Source organism: Jaculus jaculus, chromosome 4 (assembly GCF_020740685.1).
Source record: "Jaculus jaculus isolate mJacJac1 chromosome 4, mJacJac1.mat.Y.cur, whole genome shotgun sequence".
Lineage (NCBI taxonomy): Eukaryota > Metazoa > Chordata > Mammalia > Rodentia > Dipodidae > Jaculus > Jaculus jaculus.
This window is the reverse complement of record NC_059105.1, coordinates 68,750,429-68,775,294: the sequence shown is the minus strand read 5'-3', so window position 1 is coordinate 68,775,294 and position 24,866 is coordinate 68,750,429. Positions and strand designations below refer to the sequence as shown.

Below are 24,866 nucleotides of genomic sequence, written 5' to 3'. Positions count from 1 at the left end.
CTTTTCATTTTTCCTAACTTTGCAACAGTCAGTTTATTAAGGTGCAATTTCAATACAGTAAAATTCAAGCAGCTTGATATGACCGGGCCAATGTATATAATCAGGCCACCTTCCATAGCTGAGCAAAAGGACATTTCCGGAAAGTTCAAGCTCCCTTTTCCTTTTTATTTTTTTTCCTAGTCACCCCTTCCTACTCCACAGTTTTGCTTTTTCCAGAGTGTTCCATCCATGGAGTCATACACTGTGCAGGTTTTCAACCTAACTTCTTCCACTTAGCGGATGGCTTCTGAGAGTCCTGGGTGGGGCTGTGTCTATCCGTAGCTCATTCCTCCCGTTGCTGAGCAGAATTCCAGCATGTGGACCACAACTTTACCCATTCACCATCTGAAGAACATTTGGGTTGTTTCCAGTTCTTGGTTATTATGAATAAAGTTGCTATGTCTCCTCCCTCTCCCCACATTGTATCTTTTTAAGAAAAAGGTACAGGGGCTGGAGAGATGGCTTAGCGGTTAAGTGCTTGCCTGTGAAGCCTAAGGACCCCGGTTCGAGGCTCGGTTCCCCAGGTCCCACGTTAGCCAGATGCACAAGGGGGCGCACGCGTCTGGAGTTCGTTTGCAGAGGCTGGAAGCCCTGGCGCGCCCATTCTCTCTCTCCCTCTATCTGTCTTTCTCTCTGTGTCTGTCACTCTCAAATAAATAAATAAATAAAATTATTAAAAAAAAAAAAGGTACAGGAAAGTAAATAATTTTGCTTTATAGGAAACCAGAAAGATCTGAGCAGGACCCCAGAGGGTTGAAGGTAAAGCTCAGTGAGCAGGGCTTTCTTACCACACGTGAGGACCTGAGATCTCCCTCAGCCCTGGGATCACAAATCCTACAGCAGGAGTTAAGTCTTGATTAGCTCACAGATGTGTTATTTTCTTAACATACTTCTTTATGGTAATTTATACAGTTTGTACAAAGCACTTTTCCTCACTAGAATTCCTGTAATTCCCTTTTGAGGGATCTGACTCTGATACAGATGGTTGCCACGGAACATCCTGGAACCAGGAATTCCTAGCCCCTGATCTGTTGTTTTTCCTCCAGTTTCTCAGTATCCTGCTTGTGTGAAATATTCTGGTAGGTATGTTTTGGGAATGGTCACAAAAGCAATGTGAGCTAGGGAAATAGGTAGAACGTGTACTTAGCATGGTTGCCAGCACCACATAAAAATTCTTTTTCCCCAATCAAATGAGTACAGTCTCATGTGGGACCAACTGGTTGCTCTGCCCCAGGCTTAAGGTGGGCACTGAACTGGCCAATGAACCTGTCTGTACAGCCATAGGAAGTCTGTACCCATAGGAAGCAACTGTCAGTCCTTCATTGGAAGCAGGCAGGACGTAAACGACAAATAAATCCAAGCCAGGCGTGGTGCCGCACGCCTTTAATCCCAGCACGCGGGAGGCAGAGGCAGGAGGATCAGCATGAGTTTGAGGCCACCCTGAGACTACATAGTGATTTTCAGATTAGCTTGGGTAGAGAGAGACCCTACTTTGAAAAACCAAAAATAAACCAGAAATCAATCCCACTGCACGCTGAATGAGAGAATGAAGAGAATGGAGTGGCAGTCCCCAGATATTCAGAGGGAGAGACGTGCTCCAGATAGACATGTTCTACGGCAGGCCAAGAACTGATTTCGAGCGTAAGAGGAAAACCTCTTTCCTAAGGATGTACCCTAAGCAAAGCCATTGCCCAGGCAAGACTTCCTTTGCACTCTGCCAAAGGTTAACCGGGATAATGGCTGGCATTAAGTGCCAGAGAATCAAAGTGGAGAACGCTGTCACAGGCCTGAAATTATTGCTCTGTTTTGTGTGTTGGAGATGGAAGCCAGAATTGTTGATGTGGTGTCAGGGGCGGAAAAACGTGTGTCTGCAAGATTGTGTTCTTTAAGGAAAAGATTCGACTTTTTTTTTTTTTTTTTTTTTGGTGCAGCTTTTAGTAGCATTTGTCTGTGGGACCTCCCATCAGTTGGCCTTTTTCTGTTCTGATAGGATGGCAGCTGACCAGCTGTCATTCTGGCCAGAAACCATTCTGGCTCCTGTGAAGGCTGCTGGCATGGGCAGGATGGGAAGGCCTGGCTTTTGTGCCTCATGTGTGTGGCTTCTCTGCCAGGTACAGTGGCAACCTTTGCCGAGGCCTTTAAATGGACAGGAGAGGTTACCTAGCCTACATCATTCGCCAGGAAACTTGCCAAGACTGGGTCCTGGCAGGCTGGGAAAGTGTTGGGGGCTGTCTTCTGGGTGGGCCACCACACACCAGGCCAGAATCTCTGCCCTTAGCCACTGATCTGTGGAACCATTAGGCCCTAAGAACATGAAAGAATGTGGGCAGAACTGAGTTCAATTTGTAGAGGAGAGAGAAGGGACTATCATCTTAAAATGTTTAAACAAATGGCTAAGGATGTAGCCCATCTGATAGAGTGCTTGCCTAGCACGCATGAAGCTCTGGGGTTGACCCCTAACACCTTACAATCAGGTATAGTGAATGGTGCATGCCTATAATCCCAGAATTGGGAGGTAGAGGCAGGAGGATCAGGAGTTCAAGGTCATCCTTGGCTACATAGTGAGTTCAAGGCCAGTTTGGGCTACATGGAACCTCCTTTAAAAAAGAAAAGAAAGAGGCTGGGGAGATGGCTTAGTGGTTAAGGCACTGCCTGCAAAGCCAAAGGATCCCAGTTCGACTCTCCAGGACCCACCTAAGCCAGATAGATGCACAAGGGGGCGCATACATCTGGAGTTTGTTTGTAGTGGCTGGAGGCCCTGCCTTGTCCACTCTCTCTCTCTCCCTCTTTCTCAAATAAATAAATAAAATACATTTAAAAAAAGAAAAGAAAATTTTTGTTGTTGTTGTTTCTAAATAAGTGAGAGAACTCACGAATTCAGCCTTTATGACAAAACCACTTGGATTTCATCCCTGGCTCTGTCACTGTCCAGCAATGTGATGCAGCAAGTCACTGACTCTCCCTTTGCCTCAGTAGCACCAACTGTGACATGGGAATAATAGTGGTCAGTACCACTTAGGATTAAATGAATGAAATTTTAAAAAAATATTTTATTTAGGGTTGGAGCGATGGTTTAGCAGTTAAGGCATTTTCCTGCAAAGCCTAAGGACTCATGTTTGACCCTCCAGATCCCACGTAAGCCAGACTCATAGTGACCCTCAGAACTGGTATTTATTTTCTGTGGCAGCCATAGCAAATTACCACAATCTGGATGGCTTAAAACAACAGAAATGTATTTATTCTCCCACAGTTCTGCAGGTTAAAAGTTCAAAATAAAAGGTATCAGGTGATTTCTAATTGTATTTCAGAAGGAAAATCAATCAATCTCTCTTCTTTCTCATCCCAGGCTGACTTTGAACTCACTGTGTAACAAAGGGTGACCTTGAACTTCAGATCCTCCTGAGTCCACCTCCCCAGTGCTGGGATTAGTGGCGTGTGTCATTATTCTCAGGCCCATGCGTCATGTAAAATTCCTCCACACATGTACTGTTCTGTGTCTTCAAGTGTGTATATTCTCTGGTTCACTTGGAGCTCATCATGCCAACAGCCTCTTTGCCTGACCCCTCAGACATTTAAGCTTCCTGGGTGCCCTGAGACTATTTGAGTTTGCAACACCTGCTACCAATTTTTCTTCCTTTTACCCGACAATCCAATGCTTTTCCATCTGACCTGAAGATGGTCTAGTGAAGACAAGGCTCAGTTCTTCTGGAAACTATGCACAGCTTATAGAGCTCAGTCTAGCTTTGGAAGGGCTTGACTTCTCTGAGAACCCTTCTCCCACTCCCCCTGGGATTGCTTTATTTCATTCAACTGGAAAGTTAGGTAGCCCATGCCCTGAAAAGCCACTATTGTCTCCTCTGTACAACCCTACCCCCCAAATCTGGTGTTTGATGGATATTTCTGTTGCACAAATTCATAATTTTACTTTTCCATCTTGTCACTGGTCTAATTTTTTGAATCCAACTTAACCCATTCACTTAAGATGAGTGATCTGGGGGCTGGAAAGCTGGCTTAGCAGTTAAGTTGCTTGCCTGCAAAGTCAAAGGACCCAGGTTTGATATCCCAGTACCCACATGCACATGTCAGATGCACAAGGTGGCGCATGTATCTGGAGTTCGTTTGCAGTGGCTGGAGGCCCTTGCATACCCATTCTCTCTCTCTTTCACTCTCTCTCTCATGTATATATATATGTCTGCCCCTCTCATAAATAAATAAATAATAAATAAAATATTTTTTTAAAACTCCAAAAAGACAGATGAATGATTTTATTTCTCTTTTTTGGTCTCATTTTCCATGTCTCCATTTCTCTAATCTTGCCCAGATGATTCTGTCACCAATACACGCTAAAGTACTTGGCAGTTTTGGGGCCCTACTTTGAATTCAATGGATTGACCATCTTGCCTTATTTAAGTTTCTCTCCCTAGTTGGACCAAATCTCTTGCCCTGCTTTTTAGGCAAAGCTAGAGGCTAGAGGTGCAGACCTCATCTAGCTTGATTAGGAATATTCTGTAAGTGTTCTGTTTGGTTTTTGTACTTCAAATACCTCACAAAAATCAATATTTTGATGACTGAAGTGTAAATGAATAAGAAACATGAAATAAGTTCTTTTTTCAATTACCTGAGTAGAAATTCTATGTGTCTCTTTCTGTTGGGAGCCTAGGAAGAGTGACCCAGGACTTGCTAAACTCCCGGTGAAGCAGCTGTGGCTCCCTTGAGATTGCTATTAAATTACCATTGTTCCTTGTTTAATGAAAGATTTCAAAATAGGAGGAGATGATAGTCCACCATCTCAGCTCTTCTCAAGGGAGACCATCTTGCTAGCTCCGGGTATGCTGAATTGGGTCCAAGAACAAGGTCAGAGTTAGTTGTGGTGATTTTTCCTTCTGAATAAGGAAACAGAAATGTGTTTGTGCCTGAGGAATAAGCTCTTCTTTCTTCTTTGTATTCTGGTTCTTGCTTTTGTGTTACTATTACAGCACAACAAGTGAGTTTGGGCCAAGCAATCTGGAAGAGTGGGTATCTTGCCTGGTACCCTAACTTGAAGAGTTTACCAACCAAGAGAAGGCAGGAGAGGAGAAAGGGAATCCATCAACAAAATTCTAAAAGACTTCAAGCCATAGTTCTTGACTTCTACTTTCTTCCTTTTTTCCGAATTTTGTTTTTGCTGCTTGGTTGTAATTCTTTCTGTGTCACAATAAAACATGTAAAAACGCCCCATTAAATTTTTCTCCATCCTTTAGGCCTTTGTAGTTACAATAATAACAATAGATGGTCTTATGCACAGTGACTAGCTCAGAGAAGTACGTTTCTTCTACGTACATATTTATGTTTAAGGAGCCAAGTTGGCAATCTAAAATGAGGGTATACCTTTCCCGGAAGCAACATTACAAAACATTTATTTCTGTATTTCTTTCTGATACCCCATCTTTGTCATGTTGTATCTTCTGTCTTTACAACAACTTTTCAACTTTTTACAATTTAGGTATGTCTCATAATCTGCCACAGTCACATTTCCAGATTATCATCGTTGGTTGTATTGTACTTGGCTGATTCTACTGTCTAAATCTAAACTAAGGATGGTAAATAGGTGTGGCATCTCTTTCCTTCTCCAGCTGATTGGTAATGATTACTTGGAGCCAGAGGTCTCCATAATTCATGCCAGTCTGCACCCAAGTTCAATTTCAGAATCTCTTAGAACTGGGCTTAGACATGCTTAAAATCTTCCTGGGTGGCTCTAGTGTCCTTCCAGGATTAAGAATTGTTCATCTGGAAGCAGTGCCTCATACCTCAACCCAGATCAGCTACAGGGTCTCCTGCGGAGCTTGTTCAAAACACAGATCACCCTGCCCATTCCAAAGTTCCCATGCACTAGATTGGAAAGGTCTCAAGAGCTTGTATTTCTTACAAGGTCATGCTGAGCATCTAGGTGGGGACCCCCATTCTAAGGAGGATGGGAATCACTGTGTTGAGAAATCTTCTGAAGCTGAGTTAAAGGCTCAGAGGAAAAGAGACGTGATTGATGAGTCCCTGTGGCCATGGTCAGGGGAAGGAGGAGCAACTGTACTGGTTGTTCCCACTGTTGAGAAACCCACCAGTTGACTGCCCTCCGTGACAACATGGAAACGAGGTCACCCCTGGAATCATTCCCTGTCCACAGTTCATCTCACCCACATTCTGACAATTGGCCTGATGGCGTGGCTGCGCAAGGCTCAGCCAGAGCTAGGAGCGGCTCTGCTCTGTCTGGCACAGGGCTCCTCGCTTACAGAGCCTGGATGAGGAGCTTGCTTTCCTCTAAGTGTGAGCCATCTTATCCAATTTCCTGGCTGAGACAGGGCAGTGAGCAAAGCCGGGAATCTCTGAACATGCCCATGTAAATGGCACGTGAGGGGAAGCATGAGGACGAGGAGAAGGGAGCCACAGGGCACAGTCAGGGCAAACCCAATCCCTCCTGCTCTAACCATGCTGCTGGGTCTCTAAGTCCTTGGTGGTCTTCCCCCAGTTCTGCAGGCCTCTCCTGAGGACAGAAAACATCCAAGTTCAGAAGCCAAACCTAGCAATGGTGATGCAGAAGCTTCGAACAACTCTCCTGCCGACACTGAGAAAAATGGGTGAGTTTGTTGTTGTTGAAGGTGGTGGTGGTGTTTTTTTTTTTCTTGGACAAGTCTTAAGGCTGGCCAAAAACACTTGATAAATATACAAATTATATATATTGAACTCCTGCCTCTGCCAATCCAAGTGCTGGGCTTATAGGTGTGCACATCTATACCTAGTTTATACAGTCCCAGGGATCAAGCTCAGGACTTTGTGCTCACCAGGCAAGCACTCTTACAAATAGGTTATATTCTCAACCCAAATTGGTGAGTCTTACCTATGAGTTCCCTGTTGTGAACCCAAGTGCTTTGTTACAGTGGACCATGTAGTATGTTATGTTATCTTAGTGAGCTGGAGAGCCACTAAATCCATTCCATTCTCCATGACAGAGGTCAAGACCCTGTGGACAGCAGTCTTTCTTTTCCAAGGGTAACCTGAACACAGTCTTGCTTTGGGGATTTTGGTTATGGTAAAAAAAAAAAAAACCCTCCACTTGGCCCCATCAATAAAGAAGTGGTTCTCAGGCTGGAGAGAAGGCTTAGTGTTTCAGGAGTTTGCCTGCAAAGCCAAAAGTTCCCAGTTCAAATCTCCAGGACCCACGTAAGCCAGATGCACAAGGGGGCACATGCATCTGGAGTTCATTTGCAGTGGCTGGAGGCCCTGGCGTGCTCATTCTTTCTCTCTTGTTCTCTCTTTCTGTCTCCCAAATAAATAAATTAATTAAATATCTATATATTTAAAAAGCAGTGGGGCCGGAGAGATGGCTTAGCGGTTAAGCGCTTGCCTGTGAAGCCTAAGGACCCTGGTTCGAGGCTCGGTTCCCCAGGTCCCACGTTAGCCAGATGCACAAGGGGGTGCACGCGTCTGGAGTTCGTTTGCAGAGGCTGGAAGCCCTGGCGCGCCCATTCTCTTTCTCTCTCCCTCTATCTGTCTTTCTCTCTGTGTCTGTTGCTCTCAAATAAATAAATTAATTTAAAAAAAAAAAAGCAGTGGTTCTCGACTGGGGGCAATCCCTGTCCCAAACACCATCATGGAACACAAGAAGGCAATATCTAAAGACATTTTTGGTTTGTTGCAACTGTGGGAGGAAGTGTTATGCCACCAATACCAGTGGGTAGAAACCAGCTAGGCTGCCACATGTCCTACAATAACTATCACAGCCTCTTCCAACGAATAACTGTCCAACCTGAAAGAACCATAGACTTAGGAAAAAGTACAAAAGGAATAGTGTTTCCTGTTTACCCATAACTTTTTGTTAACTATAACTCAAAAGGACTGGAGCAGAGCCGGTCCAAGGTCATGATGTGTGTGGTGGTTTGAATCAAATGTCCCCCATGGTCTGAATGTTTGGTCCCCAGCTGCAGGCAGTTTTGGAGATGGAGCCTTGCTCAAGGAGGTAGGTGCATTATTGGAGAAAGGGGTGTTTTAGACAGTGCCCCCTTGCTAGAGTTTGGCTCACGCCTTCGTCACTGTTTTCCACTCGTGGGATCAGAGGTGATGTCCAGCCTCTGCTCATGCCATGCTGTCCCCTGCCATCAGGAAGCTTCCCCTCAAGACTGTAAGCCAAAATAATCTTTCCTCCCATCAGCTGCTTTCAGCTGGGTGCAAAGAAAAGGCAACTGCAACGGTGTGCCGGGTCAGTGAGCATCTGCCCAGTGCCTGTCTGACAAGACAGTGACCCTGGCTCAAGCCAGCCCAGCCTTGCCGCAACAGCACTCCCCAGAGACGTGAGGAACTCTCAGGGCTGACCTCCAACATTTCTTCTCTCAGGAAAGGCTTCCAGGCTCATCAGACAGGTCACCAGGGGGAGAAAATAGTCAGGAGAGGGTAGACCACCAAAAAGGGAAGGTCTAACCCAGAATCATGTTTGCATTTTATGTTTTGCTCCAAATTGATTGTGACAAATTTTGTGAAAAGTTTAGTCAAAGAGTTGGAGAAAGAAGGAGGCCACTAAAGAATTCTTTGTATCGTTTCACCTGAAAAAAGAGGCAGTCTTGATTCGTAATTTTAAAAATAATTCTTAGTTGTTCGAGATTTCTTAACATCTTGGGGACCTGAGCATTTAAATATTCAATACTTTAGTGGTCTCAAATGGCCACAGCAGATTTGCCTAAATCGTCAAAACAGCTCACTACAGAGCACTTGAGGCAGAGGCCTCTGTCTTCTGCAGAGTAGCCATGCCTAGACTTCTGACATGGCAGAAGGTAGTCTTGGGTGGGCATTGCCCACTCCATGGTACAGATGGGTAAACTGAGCCGGTATCAGCTAGGATAGGTGGCTCCCAAATGCTGGTCCAGAAACTAGTGCTGCGGATATGGACGTGTGCTTGCCCAGTTACATGCAAGGTTTTGTGTTTGTTCCATGGCACTGCAAAATGTAAAACAAAATAAATAGGAAAGAGTTGGAAGGTGCTGGATTGGGTATGTCAAGTTCATCTATTGCTGACCTCTATCAGTTATTCAGGACATGACCGAATCATGGAGTGTCACATAGAGATAGGGTACAGGTGTGAAGTTTGAATCCAGATCTTTCTCCAATAACAACTCATATTCATTAATAATTTCCTGGGTATGGCACAAAATGCTTTAATGCAGTAAACTCTTTGAAGCACATTTTCTAATTTCTAACATGGTATGCTACCCTCAGGCCGCCTTATCCACACTTTTTTTGTTTGTTTGTTTGTTTTTCAAGGTAGGGTCTCACTCTAGCCCAGGCTGACCTGGAATTCACTATGTAGTCTCAGAGTAGCCTTGAACTCACTGTGATTCTCCTACCTCTGCCTCCCGAGTGCTTGGATTAAAGGCATGCGCCACAATGCTTGGCCTCATCCACACTTTTAACTAGTAAATTCTACTGTTTTTTTCAACTCCAGATGCGAAATGATTGATTGGTGCAGAGCTTCTGTTCTGTCCATATTGTGCCTTCACTTGTCATCACTTAAATCTTACATCATAATCAGCTGAGGAATACCCCTGGATTGGCATAGAACTGCCATTCCAGCACCCAGTTTCTGGGAGGAAGCCTACAGCTTCTCAGGAAGGGTGTTCTCACCCATGTGTAATAGAGTGGGTCAGACTGGAGGGGAAGGAAACCATCCTTGAGTGGGCAGTGGAAGCCTGTGGTTAGGGTGTTGCGTTTCCGCCTCACTTCCTACCGTGAGGATAGGATGGGAACAGTCTTTCTAGGTAGTGGGACTGTGTTCTCATGATCACACTCCTCCATGATCATGCTAGCAAGTGCAATAGTAAGGATTACACACCTCCATCTAATTCGGCTGCGTGTGGCAAAGCTCTGCCAGGCTTTGTGTGTGGCATGATGCTTCAGCGCAGCCAGCCTGTTGTCCAGTAAAGGGAGCCCATAAGAAGGAGATGGGTGCTTTCAAGGACGCTGCAAAGGTTTCTATGCAGCAGCTTGTAACACACCCCAGAGAAGCTGCTTCCTTCTGGGCCACTTCTGAGAAGCCGAACCCTTCATGATTCACGCAGGCAGCCCGAGCAGAGCTGGCACCTCACCAGACGGGAAGCGGGCACATGCTTCTCTCATGCATCACCCAAGCCAAGGGCTGACCTCAGAATAGATGAGCCAGGGAAGTGGCCTCCCAGTCAGCAGGGCCGACCGCAGGACAGATTTTCACGTGGCCCGTGAAATGCCGACTGCCACATAGCTTGACAAACACCCAGCACCATGTGACAACACCAGGCCAAATCTTCCAGCCAACTACTGCGACTGTGGCTAAGCCGGAGTACTTGCATGTTAGAGGACCTTCCATGGAACCAAAGGGAAGGTGGCTGTGAGTGGTGTGGGGTGTTGGGGCTGGGGTGGATAGCAATGGTAGCCTTAATACTTTATTCATTTATTTATTTTTATTTCTTTTGGTTTTTTGAGGTCTGGTCCAGGCTGACCTGGAATTAATGCTGTCATCTCAGGGTGGCCTTGAACTCATGGCGATCCTCCTACCTCTGCCTCCCAAGTGCTGGGATTAAAGGCGTACACCACCATGCCCAGCACTTTATTTATTTATTTATTTATTTACTTATTTATTTATTTATGAGTGAGTGAGGGAGGGAGGGAGGGAGAGAAAGAGGCAAAGAAAGAGAGAGAGAGAGACTGGACTTGTCAGGGCCTCCAACTCCAGATACCTGTTCTACCTTGTGCATCTGGCTTACATGGGTCCTGGGGCATCAAACCGGGGTTAGGCTTTGCAGGCAAATGCCTTAACTGCTAAGCCAGTCCAATAGTAGCCTTCTTTTATGAGGTCTTTGGCGATAGCCCTGGGTTCAACTCTTAGTTCAGCCACTTACAGCCATGAGATGCTGGGCTGGTTCCTTCCTCGCTCCGCACACAGCAGCATCGTTGAATACGAAAGAGGAATACAAAAGGGATAACTAGAGCTAATCGAGGCAAAGGAGCTGGCATGGTTCCCGACACAGCAAATGTCCAGTGCAGTTGCTGGCTATGGTGATGGAAGTAGTGACAGCCATACACAAAATGTTCCTGAAGGGACTGGAGAGGTGATTCCGCAGTTACAGGCACTTGCTTGCAACACCTGATTGTCCCGATTTGATTCCCCAGTACCCACTTAAAGCTGGATGCACAGAGTGGCACGTGCATCTGGAGTTCATTTATAGTGCAGGAGGCCTTAGCATGCTCATACTCTCTCTCTCTCTCCCCCTCCCTGTCTGCCCCATTCTCTCTGTCTTTCATAAAATAAGATAAAATAAACAGATTCCTGGGCTGGAGAGATGGCTTAATGGTTAAGGCACTTGTTTGTAAAACTTAAGGACCCAGGTTCAATTCCCCAGTACCCACATAAGCCAGATGCACAAGTTGGGCCATGCATCTGGAGTTCCTTTGCAATGGCTGGAGGTCCTGGCATGCCCATTCTTTCCCTCTCTCTTTCCTCTCTCAAATAAATAAATTAATTTAATTAAGTATGAAAATAAAATAAATACAAGGTCCCTGTAAAGCTAACCTTGAAGGAAAGGTCAAGATCTCTCTGGTTAACTATAGAATTGGGGTCTAAAATAATCATTCAGGTTTCCAAAATTTAGCATCTTTGAATCATGTTCATTCTTTGCTCCAACTTGAGAGCCAAACTTCATTTGTGTTCCTGGCTGAGATCTCAGGTTGGCTTTGGGCCTGGGACTCACCCTTGCCAGCCTGGCTGGGAGGCGGCTTGCACACCCATGGAGGAAAGCCTTCAGAGCTTTGTCGATTGGTACTCTTCTTAAGATATTTAAACTCTTAATTGGTCACATTCATTTTCTAAGCCTTTTGAAGCTAGAAACCTTATCACCAGCTGAAAGGAGCGTCAAGGAAAAGTCTGTTTTGAGTTATATTTTTCTTTGTGGATTTGCTTTTGGCTGTACATAAATATTTATCTGAACGATTTCAACACACCCTAAATCATCAGTGGCCCTTTTGTAAAGGACCCTTTTTAGAGGATTTCTGTATGTCAAGAATGTCAGCAATCTCTTTACAGTCCCAGATTCCAAGGACCAGGGGCCTCCTTTCAAATATTTGGAGCTATTTGGAGGTTTTTAACATGTCTTTTATTTTTTTTCAATTTTCTGTATATCTCTTCACACTGTTCCTTCTGAATAGGATTACTTGGTTAATCCTTTCTTTGCCTGTTTATATTTTTAACCCACCCTTCAAGGTTTCAATCCTATGGCACCTCCTCCAGAGCCTTAGGACAGTATTCCCGGGCAGAAGAGAGAGAGGGCGGTGCCTGAAGATGGCTGAGATGAGTCAAAGTGGAATGAGGCAGACAGAACTATTTATGGGGTAGGGAGTGGGGAGATGGCTCAGTGGTAAAGCACTTGTGCCAATGTAAGGATAAGTGTTCATATCTCTAACATTCATGTCAGTGCCAGGTGGGCATGGTGGCCTGCATGTGATGCCAGGGTTTGTGGGGGGTGGTGGGCAGAGCAGAGCATCCCCAGGGTAGCTGGCTAGCCATACTAGCTGAGTCACTGAGCTTTGGGTTCAAATGAGAGACCCTGCCTCAGTAAGTAAAATGGAGAGCAATTGTGAGAGACACCTGATGTCAGCTCTGCTCCCCCACATGCACTTGCGTATGTGCATGCACACCCACCTGTACCCACACACATATGAGCATATACACATGCACACACATACCCGTGCAAAACCAAAAGGAAGAAAAAGAAAGAACTATTATGGGCTAAAGCTGATGGGAGCCAGGATATGGAAGCCTCAGAAAGTGGGCAATGGGGAGATAGCTCAAGCAGTAAAGAACTTGTCTCACAGAGGGCCCGAGTTCAATCACCAGCAGCCATGTATAAATGTGTGTACAGAGGCACCAGCCTAATGAACAGACAGGAGGATCCCTGGGGCTTGCTGGTCAACCACTCTACCTTAACTGGTTGATCTCTAAGCCAATGATAGGCCCTGCCTCAAAAAAAAGGTCATTATTATATGCAGACAATTTTTGTTTTGGCCTCTATAATTCTTTAAATTAGTTTCTAGCATATAAAAATGGAAAGATTTCATGTAATGACCCAGATTTCTGATAGCTTTTTACAAATTGGAGTATTCACTGGTACTGTGCTGGACCTGTAGATGTCTTCTGTAGTCCCTGCCTGCTGGTCTGTCTATCACCGTGTGGCCCTGGCAGTGTGTGCGAGTGACTCCTGCCCTCTGTGTAATGGGGTCTCAGCCAGGTACAAGGGACAGTTTAGGCTACAGAGTCCGGAGCCAGACTGTCTCTATTCTAGGCCTAGGTCTGTGTCCGACAGCTGAAGGATCTTAGGCAAGTATTGTGATAATAAGCCATAATAAACATTTGGAAGACTATCTAGCATATGGTAAGTGGACCAAAACATTAGCTGATATCACTGAATCCCACAAGAGTTAATAAAGTCAAAGGCTGAAAGTGTCATTCATTTCTGTGTCATTCACAGAGTCTAGAATTTAGGCTCTCTGGCTATTGACCAGCATAAAATAGTCAGTGAGTGATTATGTGTTCCTTTGTTCCGAAGAAATACTTTCTAGTTTTCTTAACTTTGACTTGAAAATACAATTTAATTTTTCATGACGGCCAGAGCTGACTTTCTCCAAAAGGCATCAATGCTAGTTCAGTAAGGAGATGCTGTCAGCATTCTTGTCATTTTCCTTTTGCAGGTCTACCATCCAAACTCAAGCCCATGTTTGGAACGATGCCTCTCTTTTCTTTAGGAAGTTCAGCTGTTGGCAGGTAGCTGCTACCTGTGGCTAATGTCTCAGGTTTAAGGTCAGTTGTACAGACTAGGACATGGTGAAGTTCAGCGGAAATGATGTCAGAGTCATGTCAGGGTTCTGACCTTTCTGTTTCCCCATGGGAGACAGGGTTTTGAGTTTAGTACCTGGTTTCCCAGCATACCTTACATATAGGTGTAGTCACAGTATCACCCCATGCAGGCCTTCAGTATGGTCCCCTGTAGACAGCAGCATTAGTAGCTTGATTACTTTATTCCTAAACACTGTCGCTATCAGCATAGCTGCTTGGCAAGATTGAGTTCTTTCTTGCTAGAAAACTTGCACATCCTACAAAACCACATTCAATTCAGTTTGGATAAATCTAAAACTGAATGATGGATCCAGGATTCTCAAAAATAAAAGAAAAGAATATTTCTCTTCCCATCTTGTTTATTAAGATTTCAGATGGCTCTTTTCATTTAAAGGAAGAAAAAAAAAACAATTTTATGAGGCTGGAAAGATTTCTCTATGGGTAAAGCACTTGCCTGTAAGCATGCGCACCTGAGAATCTATTTAAATGCTCCAGGACTTTGCATGTCTGTAGTCTCAGCATTGGGGCTGGGAAGGCTAGAATTCCCAGGCCTTGTTAACCAGCCAGTCTAGCTGAATCAAACTGGTTAGCTGTAAGTTCAGTGAAAGAGCTTGTCTCAACAAATAAGGCGAGAGACAAAGAAAGAGGCTTCTGGCCTCTACAGGCCATTGCATCCGCACATGTTCAAGCACACATACACACATGCGTGAGCACCACACACATATGCAAAAAGCAATTGGGGGGGGGTGGAGAGATGGCTTAGTGGTCAAGGTGCTTGCCTTGGACCCAGGTTCGATCCCCTAGAACTCAACGTGTGACGCATGCGTCTGGAGTTCATATGCAGTAGCTAGAGGTCCTGGCATGCCTATTCTTTCCCTCTTTCTCTCTTTGTCTTTCTGCCTCTCTCTCAAAAAAATAAATAAATGCTCTTAAAATATCAATAAATAATAATAAATTTTAATAAGTAATTTGGGATGTGTGGGGTTGCATGCATGTATATATGTTCACATGTGAGTGTATGTGTTTATATGTGTGTCTGATATGTACAGAGGCCAGGGGTTAATGTCAAATATCTCCCTTACTCATTCTCCATCTTAATTACAAGGCAGGGTTTCTCAGTTGATCCCAGGTCTTACAGGATGCCTTTGTATCCCTCCCTAGTTCTGGGATTCTGAGCAGGCCACCACACCTACCCAGCATTTATTTGGGTGCTTAGGACCTGAATTCCTGGTCCTCACGCATGCACAGCAAGTGCTTTACCAACTAAACCCTCTCCCCAGTCCACTTAAAAAAAAAAATAGGCCTCTATTTTTCTTAAGAAAACTCAGGGGCTGAAAAGATGGCTTAGGGGTTAATGTACTTGCCTGCAAAGCCAAAGGACCCATGTTCAATTTCCCAGGATCCACATAAGCCAGATGCACAAGGTGGTGCATGTGTCTGGAGTTCATTTGTAGCGGCTGAAGGCTCTGGCACGCCCATTCTCTTTGTCTCTCTCAAATAAATCGATAAAAATAAATTATTTTTAGAAAAGAAATCCAAATATCCTCCCTGCCACCTTTTCTCCCCTTCCTTCCTCCCTTCCTTCTTTCCTTCCTTCCTTCTTTCCATCCTTTCTTTTCTTTCTCCTTATATAATTAATAGCTACATCTCTAAAGGTCTGGTTTCTTTCCTAAAAGGCAATTCCAAGTAATGATAGAGTTTGGTAAATCTTTCCATCTCTTGTTCCTTTCCTATGCTGCCCATTTATGAGCACAGGTTAGAGATTCTGGACCCTTGGCACCGTGCTGCTTTGAGTCCTCAAGACCATTACCATAGTCAGGCTGGGAATGCATTTCTGCTAAAAGTAAATATTGAACCTAATTTGAAGAATTAGAGAAAAGAAATTCAAGTGAATATTATTACAAGAAGCAATATCTTTCCTTCATGTAAAATGCATTTTATATATGTGTTTCATTATCAACACGTAAAAATACTAACTTTGAGCTGGGTGTGGTGGTGTACTTCTTTAGTCCCAGCACTTGGGAGGTAGAGACAGGAGGATCGCCGTGAGTTCAATGCCACCCTGAGAGTACATAGTGAATTCCATGTCAGCCTGGGTTAGAGTGAGACCCTACCTCGAAAAACAAACAAACAAAAAGAACTAACTTCGTACATTTCCTAACTTTATTTGATTTTCTCCTTTTGGTCACCAGGGAAAAAAATATGAATGCTACAACCCCACGTTCATTTTGTGAATCATGGCAGCTGGCTCCTATTTGTAGGGTACAAATATACAAATATATTTTCCATCTGTACTGTGCCATCGCTTGAAGAGAAATCCGAGCAAGGGTTGCCATGAAGGCTGTGAACAGGAGCGATCATAGTCTCTCTGTGTTCATCTTGGTGACTTCGCAGACTTTTCTGCTTTATCAGTTAACCCAAGCCGGGAAGGGGTGGGTGCATTTGTTCTTTACATCTGAATGGTGGAGGTCAGACAGCGAGAGCAGCGCAGAACCTGGGGAACCAGCGCTCTTGCGACTGCTGTGATTGGAAAGTAAATAATAACCGGCCCCTGATAGGGTGATTCTGGTTGTCCAACATCAACACAGTCTGGAGTCTCGGGCAGAAGTCCTTCCCCGTTTCCATCAGCTCCTCCCCAGAGAGCCCTTTGTGTCAACAAGCACAGCCTGCCTCCTGGCCAGCTCCCAGGACTCAGAGTCGGCCCATCATTTTTGGTTGCTTTGCAAATATCTTAATGGGAAGTGGTTCAACACCACCTATGGGTTAATCTTAGGGCTTCTGCCTGGCAGCTGTTGGCTCTGTGGACCACATGGCCTGCCACTCTCCGGTGGAGGAAGCCAGGCTGGCGTTGGCTACCTAGCGCCAGGTTGAGGCATCTTTGCTTATTGGATTTATGGACTGGCAGGAAGCACCTTGCTGTCTTTTTTATTTTTAGTCTGTTCCTTTTGGGAGGGTGAGGCTGTTAGGGTCAGGTCCAACTGTGCCTTTTGCTAGAAGGCAGGGCAGTTGTTTACATTATTTTCACCAGCGTCAAGCATCTTCTTCCCCCTAAACTCATGCTTGCAGAATCTGCAGTTTGTATAAAAGTAGTGCATGCGAACGATGGAAGTGGTATTGTCCCCAGAAGACCCTAGCCAGCAGGGAAGATGCATAATGGGAGCCGCAGCCCTTCCTCACCTAGGAGCTCAGGAGTTGACTAGCTGGTGAATTTCTTGGCACGCTGCCTTTGCTGTTCTGAGCCTCCCACTGTTTTCTTTTGTGTGTCTTGAAGGCTCAAGCATGCTTCTGTGGGTGACGTGGCCAAATTGTATCCCTCTAGATCTGCGCTCGCTGACAGTGACCACAGCGACAGTGACTCTGTAGATTTTTAAAAAATATATTATTTTTATTTGTTTATTTATTTGACAGAGAAAGAGGGAGAGAGAGAGAGAGAGAATGGGCACACCAGGGCTTCTAGCCACTGCAAATGAACTCCAGACACATGCGCCTCCTTGTGCATCTGGCTAACGTGGGTCCTGGGGAATCGAGCCTGGGTCCTTTGGCTTTGCAGGCAAGCTCCTTAGCCGCTCAGCGATCCTTCCAGCCGGACTCTGTAGATTCTTGATCCTTCTTCATCCATACCTGTCCAACTTCTCTGATGTGACATTGCTCATTTGTCACGCCCACTTTTTACTTTTAAAAATTCCCTAAAATGCCCTCTGCTGTCACACCTCTTCATCACATACTACTACTCTTTTTCTCCTCCTTCTTCTTCTGCTTTTTGTGTTTTTAGGTAGGGTCTCACTCTAGTCCAGGGTGACCCGGAATTCACTATGTGGTCTCAGGGTGGCCTTGAACTCATGGCGATCTTCATACCTCTGCACCCCGTGCGCTGGGATTAAAGGCGTGCGCCACCAGGCCCGGCTCATCACATGCTTCATGTTTCTCTTTTCCTGACCTGAGACTTACAAGGAGAAAACAGGGTTCCCTTGCTACCTTTTGTGGGTTTGGTGGTGAAAAGAACATCACCAAAGGAACTGGAATATCAAACTCATCTTTCGCTGGCTCACTCAGACAATGACGTCAACCACCGTAGGCCTCATGAAAAGGATGTGGTAAATGGTCTCTGAAGTTTTCTTTCTCTGCACAAGTGTGTGCCCGGTCCTACATAATTCACTCTTTAAAGCAGTAAAACTATAACTCAGGGCTGAAGAGATGGCTCAGCGGTTAAGGTGCTTGCCTGCCAAACCTAATGACCTGGGTTCAGTTCCCCAGTACCCATGTAAAGCCAGATGCACAAGGTGGCACATGCATCTAGAGTTTGTTTACAGTAGCTGGAGGCCCTGGTGCACCTATTTTTTTTTTCTCTCTCTCTCCTCTGTGCTTGCAAACAAATAAATAAATATTTTTTAAAAAACTATAACGCAAAGATAGGCCAACCCACAAGTTACTTTAAGACTCTACCCAAGCTAGATTAGGGCTCATGTGCCTGGAGTCCCAGTTGTTTGGGAGGCCAAGGCAGGGATATTTCTTGTACCCAGGAGTTGGACACCAGCCTATGCAACATAATGATGTCCTATCTCAAAAGTAAAACCCACTCAAGGGAGAATAGAGGTTTCAGGAAAGAAGCCACTTGAATACCTCATCACTATCTTCTCCCTTGAAGTTTCCACATTTAGGGATTTGTCTTTCAGAGGTACAAAATCATCAAAAGTGAGTACAACACTTTATTAACTTCGTGTTTTATGTCACATTTTACATGTCTTGATTTAATCCTTTTAAACTCCTATTATTTATTTATTTATTTATTTATTTATTTTTGCCTAAAAGCACAAGTGTGATTGCTTTTTCCTTGCTCACCTTGAGTTTTTATTTACATTTTGATGATGAAGAAATTGAAGTGCTGATTTTACTTTGGCAAGTAAAAATGTGGGTTACCACTTACATGTGAATTTTGTACAGCAACCAATAATTTTTCATATAAGTATTCTTCACGAAGTATTTGCAAATACTTAAAGAATTATTCATTGTTCATCTGAAATTCAAATGCAAGTGAGTATCATGTATTTTATCTGACAACTCTCTCCCAAGTGGTTTGGAAGTAATATCACAAATATTTATGCACAGAGCATGCGTATGTCTCCTGAAGTCTGTTGCTAAGCCTTCATCAAGTGTTTGCAGTATTCCCCTGTGTGAGGGTAAGAAGTGACCAAAACCATGGAGACCACTCTGAGGCAAGGATGGAAGTTTTTATTCGGGGGTGGGGTGGGGGGGGAGCATGAGCTGCCAGGACTGACTCTCAAGAGCAGAGCAGTCAGCTTGGGATCACAGACAGTGGACTATATAGAACTCTTCAGTTAGGGGAGGGGGAAGGAACTCCTTTGTTCTTTACATTAGCCATAGGGTATGAGACTACAAGGGACCAGGTGGGAAATAAGGAGGCAGGAAACCTAGACCTGGGGCATTGTTAGGCAAGGAAGGGATGATGGCTGGGTGGTTCCCTGAGGAATGTGGATGGCCCACTTCCTTCTGTCTCTGTCGCCCTCCTGCTGTCCTCGGTGACTCCATTTTGTCCTGACCTAACATGCTGGCTTCTACATGTTATAGTGCAGGAGTTTTTACTCTTTAGAAACTTTCTTTCTTTTCGCCAGTTCAAGGTTAGCGACCCAGCCTTGAACTCTGTATATAACAGAAGATGGCCTTGACTTCTTGTGAGTGGGATTATAGAGGCATTGTCCAGTTAGATTGTTAGGCAAGTGCTCTGCTATCTGAACTATGTGCCCAGTTTCCCTTTAGGAGCTCTTGAAAAAGTATTCAAAGACGGATTCCTAGCTATTTATTAACTTGACTCAAATGTCACTTTCTACAGCTAGTTCATCTAATTTCTGACTTTCTTCCAATGCCCACTTTCTCCACATTAACTTTCATCTTTGTCACTTCTATTTAACATGCTGTGGTTTTTGTCGTTGTTGTCGTTTCAATTATTATCTGCCTCTCGAATGTGGGTCTCTGCAGATCAATGTCAAGCCTCTTTGTTCCATGCTGTATACCCAGAGCCTGGAGAGTAGAAGACAAACTGAAAGGTGCTTGTGAGATGAATGAATGATGTCTGGGAGGCTGTGGAGGAGCTGGTATTACAGCAGTCACATATCTTTTTGTTTGTTTGTTTTTTGAGGTAGGGTCTCACTCCCATCCAGGCTGACCTGGAATTCACTATGTAGTCTCAGGGTGGCCTTGAACTCACGGCGATCCTCCTACCTCTGCCTCCCGAGTGCTGGGATTAAAGGTGTGCGCCCCCATGCCCAGCAAGTGCATATATCTTAATCTTGGTCCATAGACACAGTATAGGTTAAAGGTCGGGTCAAGGGTCCAGGGATACCAGGAGATACAGCACAGTCTCCCGTAATCCACTGCCTGCATATTTTCTACAACTTAATGTTAGTTGCCACAGGTGTCACTCCTTAAGGTCCCAAATTAACTGGTGTGACTGAAAGTGTCAAGGAACAAAAGAGCACTGGGGACACAGAACTCAGGCTCTGTGTCTGCAAGATCTGGTTTGCATCCCAGGCCATGAGCACAACTTACTCAACAGCCCAGCTCCCACTTCCTGCTGTGAGCAGGGGCTGTCTGGGGAATCCACATCACTAGCCCTGGTGCCAGATGGAATGAGGTGATCTCGCAAGTGGTCAGTACAGGCCCATGACCCTCCTACTAACTCCCCTAACTCTCCACCTGATACTGAACCCCGGGTCAGTCCCTCCTGCCATGCTGTGGCCCTCAGGCCCTGCATCTTCTGGGGACACAGAGCCCTTTATCACTGTTGTCGCTTATCGGCCCTTCCTGGGCCTGGGTCTGGGCTTTCTCTCAGCAAGCGTTCTGAGTGGCTGACCATGGAGTGTCACTTTTTCCAATAAGGTAAGCATTCTCAGCAGAAGGAAGAGAACCCTTCTGCAACCCCCTCCCCAACCTTAGACTTCTGCACAGTGACAGCCGCCTGTAGTAGAGTAGTAAAGGGGGAAAAATACAGAGAAGCAGAGAGAACGAATTGACTGGCAAATTACGACTGCAGGCGCACGGTGGGGAGAAGCAATGAGGCAGACAAATATGATCATCTTGAAAGGCCTCTTGGGATTTGGGAAATTAGCATAAGTCCATAAACCTAAGTGGTACTAACTCAAAGCAATGGCGTCATGAAACATTTATCAGTCCTTTTGAGCCTTTCTGATGGATTTGTCCTTGAGCCATTTTCTAAAACAGAAAACTGTGTGTTTTAGAACAAACACATATTCACATAATTAAATATAACTTGCACAAGCAACTCATTCCGCGACAATATTGATTGGGGTGGGATATGGGAAATGCATGCATGCAGGCTTTTTCATTTTGTTTCTTTTTAAATAAAAAGTTACCAAACCGGTTTGGTGGCGCACACCTTCAATCTCAGCCCTCAGGAGGCAGAGGTAGGAGGATCACTGTGAGTTCCAGGCCAGCCTGAGACTCCCTAGTGAAGTCTAGCTCAGCCTGGGCTAGAGAGATTCTACCTCTAAAAACAAAACAACAATGATTAAAAAAATGTTATCAAGCATCAAATGAATGACCAAAAAAAAAAAAAAAAAAAAATAGCCAAGCTATGGGGTTCATTCCTGTTTCCCTGCTTTCCACCACAAAAAACTGATCTATTCTCCATGGTTACTGTTGTTTTCTCTTCAGTGCTATTTGCATTTCCACACTACCACATGTTAAAACTCAATAATAATGCTTTCCCTCTTTAGGAATCAATAAATATCAATAAGAAAAATAAGATACTTTATGTTAAAAATATATTTAAAGATTAAAAAGACTGATATTATCCAGTATTGGCGATATGATGGGAAACAGGACCTTTCACACTCATGGTTATATGTTAATTTTCTGGGGAAAAGTTAATGACGTAAGTGAAAAGGCTAAAGTAGGAAAAGGATTTTTCTTACTCTTAGGCCCAACAAATTTATAGCAAAGATTTAACCCAGGGAAATAAGTAGATATACACTCAGTAGTAAATGCACTGAATATTTAATGATTCCTTTATTCGTAGTGTGAAAAACTCGGAACAAATTAGGTACTGAAAAATAGGGGCTGAAAAGATGGCTTAGTAGTGAAAGGTGCTTGCTTGCAAAGCCTACTGGCCCAGCTGGGTTCCGTTCCCCAGCCAACCATGTAAGCAAGACATAAAGCATGCACAAGATTCTGGTGTTTGCAGTGGAAAGAGGTCCTGGCACTCACACATACATGTGCAAAATAAATACATTTTTTAAAAATTGTAAAAAAAAAGAGCCAGGAGTGGTGGCACATGCCTTTAATCCCAGCACTTGGGAGGCAGAGGTAGGAGGCTTGTCGTAAGTTCAAGGCCACCCTGAGACTACATAGTGAGTTCCAGGTCAGCCTGGGCTACAGCGAGACCCTACCTCGAAAAACAACAACAACAACAACAAAATTAAAAGTATAGGAGGCTGGGGCTGGGAAAATCGCTTAGTGGCTAAGGCATTTGCCTGAGAAGCCAGATGCACGAGGGGGTGCATGCATCTGGAGTTCATTTGCAGTGTCTGGAAGCCCTGGCATGCCCATTCTCTTTCTCTCTGCCTCTTCCTCTCTCTCTCTGTCAAATAAATAAAGAAATAAAATATTTTTTAAAAAATATGGGAGGCTGGAGAGATGGATTGCCAGCTAAGGCACTTGCCTGAAAGCCAAAGAACCTAGGATCGATTCCCCAGGACCCACATAAACCAGATGAACAAGGTGGCACATGTGTCTGGGTTTTGTTTGCAGTGGCTAAAGGCCCTGGTGCGCCCATTCTCTCTGTCTCTCTATCTGCTTCTTTCTCTCTTTCTCAAGTAGATAAATAAAATATTTAAAAAATATGATTATGGGCTAGAGAGATGGCTTAGCAGTTAAGCACTTGCCTGTGAAGCCTAAGGACCCTGGTTCGAGGCTAGATTCCCCAGGACCCACGTTAGCCAGACGCACAAGGGGCCACATGTGTCTGGAGTTCGTTTGCAGTCGCTGGAGGACCTGCCGTGCCCATTCTCTCTCTCTCTCTCTGCCTTTCTCTCTCAAGTAAATAAATAATTTTTTTAAAAAAACTTAAAAAATAAATAAAAATATGATTAGTGTATTCACTTGTAGTAACCAGTCAATGAAATGCTATATAATCATAACTATGGTAGTATTCATGTACGATTGCATATGTGTGTCCTTATAAATACATGTAAAGAAGCTTTTAACTACAAAAGGAAGATTAAGTTATAGAATATCATTAAGTCATTTGTTTTTCTATCTTTTGAAAAATTTAGGGCTATGGCTGGAGAGGGCTTAGCCATTGAGGCACATGCCTGCAAAGCCTAAGGACCCCAGTTCAATTCTCCAGGTCCCATGTAAGTCAGATGCACAAGGTGGAACATGTATTTGGAGTTCGTTTGCAGTGGCTAGAAGCCCTGGCGCTCCCCTGCTCACTCTCTTTCTCTCCCTCTCTCTGTATCTAATAAATAAAATAAATTTTTTTTTTTTTTTTTTTTTTTGGTATTTCAAGATAGGGTCTCACTCTGGTCCTGGCTGACCTGGAATTAACTATGTAGTCTCAGGTTGGCCTCGAATTCATGGAGATCCTCCTACCTCTGCCTCCCAAGTGCTGGGATTAAGGGCGTGCGCCACCACGCCCAGTAAAAATAAAATCTTTTAAAAAATTTATAGGGCTAGAGAGATGGCTTAGCAGTTAAGGTACTTACCTGCAAAGCCTAAGTACACATGTTTGACTCCCCAGATTACATGTAAACCAGATGCACAAGGTGACACATGCACTAGGTTGCACATGTGTGCAAGATGGTGCATGCATCTGGAGTTCAATCACAGTGGCTGGTGGCCCTGATAGGCAATTCTTTCTTTATCTCTCTTTCTCTCATAAAAAAAAAAAAAAAAAGAGGCCAGTGTAAAAGCTGGGCGTGGTGGTGCATGCCTTTAATCCTAGCACTCGGGAGGCATAAGTAGGAGGATTGCCATGAGTGAGGCCATCCTGAGACTCTATAGTGAATTCCAGGTTAGCCTGGGCTAGAGTAAGACCCTACCTCAAAAAACAACAACAACAATAAAAAATGCCCAGGCTGTTAGGATTGCTTCAATTTTTTTTACTTATTTATGTGCACGTGTGTGTGCCAGGGTTTCTTGCTGCTAAGGAACTTCTGTCCAGCTTTCATGTAAGCAGTTGGGGAATTTTGCAAGCATGCACATTTATTTATTTATTTATTTGAGAAAGAAGAAGACAGAGTGTGAAAGAGAGACTGTGTGGGTATGCCAGGGCCTCCAGCCACTGCAAACAAACTGTAGATGCATTTGTCACCTTGTTTGTGCATCTGGCTTTATGTAGGTACCAGGGAATCAAACCCAGGCCATCAAGTTTTGCAAACAAGTGTGTGTGTGTGTGTGTGTGTGTGTGTGTATGCATATGGTAAGATTTAGCAATAGCACCTAGCTCATACAAATCAGGGAAGAGGGAAGGCAACACTGGGCATCCAAATGTGCTCTCAACACTTATACCTTCAGGCCTCAGGATGTTCTGAACCCTTATAAGAACTAAATAAGAGCACCTTGGGTATCCAGTAGAGGTCCTCCACCTATCTCCCCAGTTCACTTGAATATTACTAGTGCTCAAATGAACACAGGCTCTTCCACAAAGGAAAGTGTCTTCTGAAGTCATTCCTTAAATCTTTTAACTTAACCTTCATGGCTTAAATGTACTGAAAGCACTTCCAAATATGTTCTTTAAAGAAATATTCATTTTTTGAGATACTTTTCTATGCATGTAATATGCATTTAAAACTATGGAGCTTGGGCCAGATAGATGGCTCAGTGGTTAAAGGTACTTGCTTGCAAAGCTTGATGGCCTGGGTTCAATTCCCCAGTACCCACGTAAAGCCAGATGCACGAAGTGGCACATGTG

At 44.4% G+C, this 24,866-nt stretch overlaps 1 protein-coding gene across 3 annotated transcripts in view; it reads left to right on the top strand.

Annotated features, from left to right (window-relative positions):
• The window catches only part of Myo3b (myosin IIIB), a 470,798-nt gene that overhangs the window by 319,341 nt on the left and 126,591 nt on the right, over window positions 1-24,866 (top strand). For all 3 annotated transcript variants that reach the window (XM_045147622.1, XM_045147623.1, XM_045147621.1), the window contains one exon: window positions 6,539-6,647. In XM_045147622.1, the coding sequence (XP_045003557.1) occupies window positions 6,539-6,647 (109 nt within the window). The remainder of the gene's footprint in view (window positions 1-6,538; window positions 6,648-24,866) is intronic.